At 39.2% G+C, this 9,263-nt stretch overlaps 1 protein-coding gene across 1 annotated transcript in view; it reads left to right on the forward strand.

Moving 5' to 3' along the window:
- INTS4 (integrator complex subunit 4) overlaps positions 1 to 9,263 on the forward strand; it is a 108,111-nt gene that overhangs the window by 8,445 nt on the left and 90,403 nt on the right. The window contains exon 3 of the mRNA XM_010853234.1: positions 8,459 to 8,576. Coding sequence (XP_010851536.1) covers positions 8,459 to 8,576 — 118 coding nt within the window. The remainder of the gene's footprint in view (positions 1 to 8,458; positions 8,577 to 9,263) is intronic.

Below are 9,263 nucleotides of genomic sequence, written 5' to 3' on the forward strand. Positions count from 1 at the left end.
AGCATTACTTTACTAGTGTGTGAGATGAGTGCAATTGTGCAGTAATTTGAGCATTCTTTGGCATTGCCTTTCTTTGGGATTGGAATGAAAACTGACCTTTTCCAGTCCTGTGGCCACTGCTGAGTTTTCCAAATTTGCTGGCATATTGAGTGCAACACTTTCACAGCATCATCTTTCAGGATTTGAAATAGCTCAACTGGAATTCCATCACCTCTACTAGCTTTGTAGGGATGCTTCCTAAAGCCCACTTCACTTCACATTCCAGGGTGTGTGACTCTAGTTGATTGATCACACCATCGTGGTTATCTGGGTTGTGAAGATCTTTTTTGTATAGTTCTGTGTATTCTTGCCACCTGTTCTTAATATCTTCTGCTTCTGTTAGGTCCATACCATTTCTGTCCTTTATTGTGCCCATCTTTGCATGAAATGTTCCCTTGGTATCTCTGATTTTCTTGAAGAGATCTCTAGTCTTTCCCATTCTATTGTTTTCCTCTATTTCTTTGCATTGATTACTGAGGAAGGCTTTCTTATCTCTCCTTGCTATTCTTTGGAACTGTGCATTCAAATGGGTATATCTTTCCTTTTCTCCTTTGCCTTTCACTTCTCTTCTTTTGATAACTATTTGTAAGACCTCCTCAGACAACCATTTTGCATTTCTTCTTCTTGGGGATGGTCTTGATCCCTGTCTCCTGTACATTGTCATGAACCTCCGTCCATAGTTCTTCAGGCACTCTGTCTATCAGATCTAGTCTCTTAAATCTATTTCTCACTTCCACTGTATAATCATGAGGTATTTGACTTAGGTCATATCTGAATGGTCTAGTGGTTTTCCCCACTTTCTTCAATTTAAGTCTGAATTTGGCAATAAGGAATTCATGACCTGAGACAACAGTCAGCTCCTGGTCTTGTTTTTGCTGACTGTATAGAGCTTCTCCATCTTTGGCTGCAAAGAATATAATCAGTCTGATTTTGGTGTTGACCATCTGGTGATGTCCATGTGTAGAGTCTTCTCTTGTGTTGTTGGAAGAGGGTGTTTGCTGTGACTAGAGCGTTCTGTTCGCAAAACTCTGTTAGCCTTTGCCCTGCATCTTTGTGTAATCCAAGGCCAAATATGCCTGTTACTCCAGGTATCTCTTGACTTCCTACTTTTGTGTTCCAGTCCCCTGTAATGAAAAGGACATCTTTTTGGGTGTTAGTTCTAGAAAGTCTTTTAGGTCTTCATAGAATCGTTCAACTTCAGCTTCTTCTGCATTACTGGTTGGGGCATAGACTTGGATTACCATGATGTTGAATGGTTTGCCTTGGAAACGAACAGAGATCATTCTGTCGCTTTTGAGATTGCATCCAAGTACTGCATTTCAGACTCTTTTGTTGACCATGATGGCTATTCCATTTCTTCTAAGGGATTCCTGCCCATAGTAGTAGATATAATGGTCATCTGAGTTAAATCCATCCATTTCCAGTCCATCTTAGTTTGCTGATTTCTAGAATGTTGACATTCACTCTTGCCATCTCCTGTTTGACCACTTCCAATTTGCCTTGATTCATGGACTTAACATTCCAGATTCCTATGCAGTATTGCTCTTTACAGCATTGGAGCCTGCTTCTATCACCAGTCACATCCACAGCTGGGTACTGTTTTTGCTTTGGTTCCATCCCTTCATTCTTTTTGGAGTTGTTTGTCCACTGATCTCCAGTAGTATATTGGGTACCTACTGACCTGGGGAGTTCCTCTTTCAGTATCCTCTCATTTTGCCTTTTCATACTGTTCATGGGGTTCTCAAGGCAAGAATACTGAAGTGATTTGCCATTCCTTTCTCCAGTGGACCACATTCTGTCAGACCTCTCCACCATGACCTGTCTGTCTTGGGTGGCCCCACGGGCACGGCTTAGTTTTATTGAGTTAGACAAGCTTTGGTCTGTGTGATCAGATTGGCTGGTTGTCTGTGATTGTGGTTTCAGTCTGTCTGCCCTCTGATGCCCTCTCTCAGCTCCTACTGTCTTACTTGGGTTTCTCTTACCTTGTACGTGGGGTATCTCTTCACAGCTCCCCCAGCAAAGCACAGCTGCTGCTCCTTACCTTGAACGTGGGGTAGCTCCTCTCAGCTGCCACTGCTGACCTTGGATGTGGGGTATCTCCTCATGGCCTCTGCTCCTAACCTTGGACGTGGGGTAGCTCCTCAACGGCCGCCACTCCTGACCTTGGATGTGGGATAGTTCCTCAACAGCTGCCGCTCCTGCACCACCACAATACATTTAGTGAACATCTGTCATCTCACAAAAATTAAAGAAATAGACACAAATTTTTTTCTTGTGTTGAGAACACTTGGGATTTACTCTCCTATAACAACTTTCGTATGTAACATACAGCAGTGTTAATTATATTTATCATGTTATTCATTACAACCCTAATACTTAACCTCACAACTAAAAGTTTGTACCTTTTGACTGCCTTCATCCAGTTCCCTTCTGCCCACCTCTGCTTCTGGTAACCACAAATCTGATCCCCTTTTCCATGGATTCATTTGTTTTTAAAGTATAATTAAGGGCTTTCTTGGTAGCTCAGCTGGTAAAAAATCTACCTGCAATGCAGGAGACCCCAGTTCAACTCCTGGGTCAGGAAGATCCCCAGGAGAAGGGATAGGCTACCCTCTCCAGTATTCTTGGGCTTCCCTGGTGGCTCAGCTGGTAAAGAATCCACCTGCAATGCGGGAGACCTGGGTTTGCTCCCTGGGTTGTTCCCTTCCCCCCACCTCTGCTTCTGGTAACCACAAATCTGATCCCCTTTTCTATGGATTTGTTTGTTTTTAAAGTAGAACTGACCTACAACCTTATGTTAGGTCGTGCTACACAGTGTAGTGATGCAGTATTTCTATGCATTTCAAAATGACCACAATAAATTGAGTTATGATCTGTCACCATACAAAGACATTAGTTATTGACTGTGTTCCCGATGCTGTACATTTCATGCTCATGATGCATTTATTTCACACCTGGAAGTATGTATCTCTTAATCTTCCTCACCTATTTCTCCCTCCTCCCCCTCTGGCAAACACCTATGTATTTCTGTATCTATGACTTTATTTCCATTTGGTTATGTTTATTCATTTGTTTTGTTTTTCAGATTCTACATATAAGTGAAATCATACAGTATGACTTTCTCTGACTTATTTTACTTAGCGTAATACCCCCTAGATCCATCCATGTTGCTGAAAATTGCAAGATTTCATTTTTTTTTTATGGCTAAGATTCCATGGTGTATATATATATCATGTCTTTTTTACCCATTCATCTATCAATGGGCACTTAGGTTGCTTCTGTATCTTGGATATTGTTATAATGCCGCAACATACAGGGGTGCTGATATCTTTTGGAATTAGTATTTTTGTTTTCTTCTGATAAATACCCAGGGATAGAATCTCTCGATTGTATGGAATATTTTTTCAACTTTTTACTATGGAACAAATCTATATACAGTTAGAATAGTTTAATTAATTCACATGTAGTTATTATCCAGCTTCAACAATTATCATTTCATGTCCAGATTTGTTTTATTCTCACCCCCCGAGCCCAACTCCTACTGTCTACCTCCATTTCCTCCACTTTCACCCTCTGCACCAGATTCTTGTGAAAATAAATTCCTAGCATCTTATCATTTTACTCTTAAATTTCAGTTTATATCTCTAACAGTAAAGACTCTTTTTAGGGACTTCCCTGGTGGTCCAGTGGTTAAGATTGTGCTTCTACTGCAGGGGACGTGGGTTTGGGCCCTGGTTGGGGAACAAAGATCCTGCATGCCTTGTGGTATGGCCAAAAATTAATAATAAAAAGCTTCTTTTTAAAAACATAATACTGATACCATCTCTAGAAGAAGTGTTATGTCAGACCCTGAGCTGTTTAATGAGGCCATGCTGCTTGCCTTAGTCTAGCAGATTCTAGCCCCAAAGGTAACGAGCAATAATAAGTTGGTCCAGATGTAGATTGATGACCATAGTGTTTTATTTATCCTTTCTTCTATTTTATCCAGAAATGTGGTATCTTGTATTTTAGTGGGTAATTACTTTGGCTTCTGCTTTTCTACTACAAATTTTTCTGTGGCCAGGTAGCAGTATCTGAACTTACTTCATATGAGGGATTCTTCATTTATTCTATTGTATTAGTTACTGTGGAGGATGTTAAAGAACTGTGAGACATGTTCTTTGTCCTTTAAGGACTAGCAATATAGTTGGTAGACCAAATAATACATGTGATATATAGATAGTTAAGGGCTTGAGTTATTAATTTACTCATTTTGTTCATTCATTCAAAATGTTCTGGATACTAATTCTGCCAGCCCTTTGCTTCATGTTAGTGATACAGAGATTAATATGTGATCCCTGATCTGAGTCTGATTGGGTAGATTAGACAATAAATGGATAATTGCACACTGATTTCCCAGGCAAGAATGCTGGCGTGGATTGCCATTTCCTTCTCCAGGGGATCTTCCCGACCCAGGGATCAAACTCATGTCGCCTGCCTTGGCAGGCGGATTCTTTACCACTCAGCCACCATGGAAACCCAATACAGTGTTACAGGTATTATGAAATGTGGGACAGGTTATAACGTAACTTTTAAAGAAGAAGGTAATCAGTTTTACGTGGGAGCATAGGTCTAGAAGGGCATCGTAGAGTAGTGATGCTTGGTGGTGGTTTAGTCACTAAGTCGTGTCCGACTCTTGAGACCCCATGGTCTATAGCCCGTGAGGCTCCTCTGTCCATGGGGTTCTCCAGGCAAGAATACTGAAGTGGGTTGCCATTTTCTTCTCCTGGGGATCTTCCTGACCCAAGGATTGAACCCTGGTCTCCTGCATTGCAGGCAGATTCTTTACCGACTGAGCTAGGGTGATGCTTGAGGTGAATCTTAAGCAGATTTTGACTAGTTGGAAAACAAGAAGAAAGGCATTTTAGAAAGAAGGAAGAATTGTGAGCAAAGACTTGGAGATGTGAAATAATCTGTCACATTAGAAGAAATACAGGTAGTTGGGCTGGTGTACATTTTAAATTGAGAGCTCTTTAAGAGATAAGACTAGAAATCTTATCTAATAGAAGGTTTTTGAATTCTGCCTTGTGAATTTTTGTTTTAGCTGTCACTCTGTGGGGTGGTATGGCAGATGGAGGAATTGAATGAGGGCCAGGTAAGACAGGACTTAGGGTGACCAGCTAGGAAACTGGAAAGTCTATAGCAAAATGAGAAAAGCCTGAACAAGGAGAATTTTAATGGTGAGAAGAGCAGTTATTAGGCTTTTGACAGAGGCAGTTGTAAGCTTAGTCATTAAGGGTACCAGGGGATAATTTCAGAAAGTAGAAAAACTTGAGTAAAGTATCCAGATGAAGAAAGAATGTTACTGGATCAGATACTCTCATTATTCTTTGTTCCGTCCTTGCCTTCCTCTTATTTGCTAGACTTAGTATTTCTGCTTTCTTGGCTGTTTCCATGTGTTTGGAGGTCTGTGACTCCATTCCAGACTGTAGAAAGGCTATGTAGCTTTTCTGTCCTTTCTTACTACAAAATTAGGGTATTTGACGAGTGCATTGTCTCTGAAAGACAATTACTTGATTTGATGATGTTCTTTCAGTCCATAAAGAATTGACTTCTCTTTGTATTCAGAACTGAACTTGTATCTCCATTCATTCTCCAGTCTGCCTTATAGCAGGAAATGTACCACCATCAATATAGACCCTTACATCAGAAAACCAAGAAAGATACTGTATACCACCCTCACCCTTTCCTCTCCCCATATTCCCTTCTTCACCACTCATGTTGATTTTACTTTCTAAGTATCTCTTGAGTCCACCTACCTCCCTGTTTCCACTATTACCCTGGTAATCTAAGTAACTATCGTATTTTTAGAACTTTATTATGAACTGTAACACAAAGAATATATAGAAAAAACTCATATAGCCTGTTGATCAACATGAACACAGGGTGTGACTGCCATCCAGGTTAAGAAATGGAATATAATGAGCCTCCCATAGGGCCCCTCAAAATTCTTTGTAATTATTTCTCCTCACTTTTTCAAAGATAACCATCACTCTCTTGACGTTATGGGTAAAAGCTTCCTTTAAAAAGATTTTTTTTTAATCATTCAAACCTGTACTAAATGCAACCCATGCTTCCTTCCTTCCTCCTTCCCTCCTTTACTTTCTGTGTGTATCTTTTTATGTGTAACTCTCGCTCAAAATTCTATCTTGAGATTTACTTCTGTTGTTAACTTTAGCTATAGTTCATTTATTTTTATCGCAGTATAAGATTTCATTGTATGAATATGCCATAATTTATTTATTCATTCTATTATTGATAGACATTTAGATTGTCTCCAGTTTTTAGCTATTATAAGAAGTGTTGCTATAACATTTTTGTACAAGTCTTAGTATGCATTGTTTGTGTTTCTGTCTAGTGTATTTCTCTATTATGCCAATACTGTGCTGTCTTAGCATAGTATTATAATAAATTTTGACATCTGGTAGGGTAACTTCTCCTGTTTTCTTCCTCTTTAAGAATATATTAATTATTCTTGTCTTTTAATTTCTTTATAAATTTTTAAATCAACTTGTGAAAATCTGCCTGAAAAGAAAATTTCTTGTTAGAATTTTGATTAGGGTTGCATTAATTCTGTAATTAAGATGCAATTTGCTGATTGGCATTTTATAACATTGAGTCTTCCATTCAATGGACATGATATGTCCATTATTTTAATGCTGTTTTCTGCATAGAAGTTTTGTACATCTTTTTGTTAGTTATTCCTATATAGTTAATATTTTGTTATTGTAAATGATATATTTAAAAATTCTATTTTTAAGTAGTACATAGAGGATATTCAGAAATGCAGTTGATTTTTGTTTATTAAACCCTATATCTAACAACTTTGTTAAGCTCATTTAATAATTTTAATAAATTCTGTGTACTTTTAGATTCTTTACGAATAATCATGTCACCATATAATGGCTTTGTCTAGTACTGATATAATGATACCAGCTATCTCTTGCATGATATACCTATTTCTGCCTTTTATTTTCAACTCTTTTTTTTTAATCACTTTTTATTTTGTGACCCAACAGCATATAGTTAGTTTTTTAAGAAATTTTACCTGACAGTGTTTAGTTTTTAATTGGAGCATTTAGTTCTTTATATTTAATGTGTTTATTGAAATATATGGGTTTAAATCTACCCTCTTATGAAATACATTCTATTTATCTTACTTGCTAGTGTTCTTTTTTTCCTCTCAATTGTTACCATCTTTTGCATTGGCTCTTTTTTAAAAAATTCTCTCCTCCACTGCTTTTTTATTAGCTTGGGAGTTATACATTTTACTGGTTAACCTAGATATTACGTTAATTCTTTTTAAGAATTAATTTTATTTTTGACTGCTCTAGGTCTTCATTTCTGTGCATGAGCTTTCTCTAGTTGTGGTGGGTAGTGGCTACTCCCAAGTTGCAATATGGGGGCTTCTTCTTTTGGTGGCTTCTCTTGTTGCAGAGCACAGGTTCTAGGGCACTTGGGCTTCCGTAGTTGTGGCACGTGGACTCAGTAGTTGCTCGCAGGCTCTAGAGCACAAGCTCAGTAGTTGGGGTTGTGTGGGCTTAGTTGCTCTGCCCCATGTGGGGTCTTCTGGACAAGGGACTGAACCTGTGTCCCCTGCATTGGCAAGTGGATTCTTAACCACTGAACCACCATTCACTCAGTTACATCCGACTCTGCGACCCCACAGACTGTAGCCCTCCAGCCTCTTCTGTCCATGGAGTTCTCTAGGCAAGAATCCTGGAGTAGGTTGCCATTTCCTTCTTTTAGGGGATCTTCCTGACCCAGGGATCTAACCTGGGTCTCTTGCATTGCAGGTGGATTCTTTACCATCTGAGCCAAAAGGGAAGCTCAATAAATCATTTCTTAGTCTCTTTTGCCTTGGGGCCGAGATCCGGGTCCAGGCACCAGACCTACACCCAGACAATTAGATTCACCTGCTCTGAACTTCTGATCAGGATATGGTGACCCAAAAAAACAGAGTGAAAATTTTCTGGCGATAGCAGCGGTAGCTGCAGCACCCAATTTCTGGGGGCTCCAAAAACAGTCGCGCTGATAGCAGTGTTGGGGTGCCCGGTGTTTATGCTACAAGTTGCTGCAGCTCATGTCAAATGTGACTGCGCAGTGAAAGAAAGGTACTTTTAATCCCAGAAGCATACATCTGGTGAGAAATTAATGACATCAGGAAGGTGTGAAAATATTCTCATTCACTTTGCTTTATTTGGATGTAACACACAGATTGAGAAAAACTTTCTCCCCCAAAGCATATACAGCTAATTTTTCAGAAATAAAGCTTGATAATACTTGGATCATTGAGTCTTTTTTGAGATACTTCCCATGTTCCTGTTGTTGGTTAGCTGAGAGTAGAGCATTAAGGTAACAATAGCTTCTTTTGTTGCAGGAGAATGATCCGTCTGTGAGACTGAAAATTGCATCATTGTTGGGTTTACTGTCAAAGACTGCAGGCTTTTCACCAGACTGCATTATGGACGATGCCATTAATATCCTGCAGAATGAAAGTAAGTTGAAGTTTAAAAGCTGTAGAGGGAATTCCCAGGTGGTCCAGTGATTAGGACGCTGCACTTCCACTGAAGGGGCAGGAGTTCCATCCCTGGTTGGAAAACTAAGATCCTCTGTGCCTCGCTGTGCAACCAAATAAATAAAAGTTGTATAACTAGAGCAGAAATCTTTAGTTCCTTTTGTATAAAGTGTAGAGCAAAGTTTTGTTGTGTTGGTGGTTATTGGAAAGAAATTTGAGGATAACAACAGCAGCAGTAAAACCATGTACATATATTTACCTTAGAGTTTAAAATACAGGTTTGTCTCTTAATAGCTGTCATTTATTGACCTCTACTAAGACTGCTGCACAATTGCACTCATCTCTCATACTTTGAGCTAGTAAAGTAATGCTCAAAATTCTCTAAGCCAGGCTTCAGCAGTACATGAACTGTGAACTTCCAGATGTTCAAACTGGTTTTAGAAAAGGCAGAGGAACCAGAGATCAAATTACCAACATCCGCTGGATCATTGAAAAAACAAGAGAGTTCCAGAAAAACATCTATTTCTGCTTTATTGACTATGCCAAAGCCTTTGGCTGTAGGGATCACAATAAACTGTGGAAAATTCTGAAAGAGATAGGAATACCAGAGCACTTGACCTGCCTCTTGAGAAATCTGTATGCACGTCAGGAAGCAACAGTTAGAACT

Source organism: Bison bison, unplaced genomic scaffold (assembly GCF_000754665.1).
Source record: "Bison bison bison isolate TAMUID 2011002044 unplaced genomic scaffold, Bison_UMD1.0 scf7180017864324, whole genome shotgun sequence".
NCBI lineage: Eukaryota > Metazoa > Chordata > Mammalia > Artiodactyla > Bovidae > Bison > Bison bison.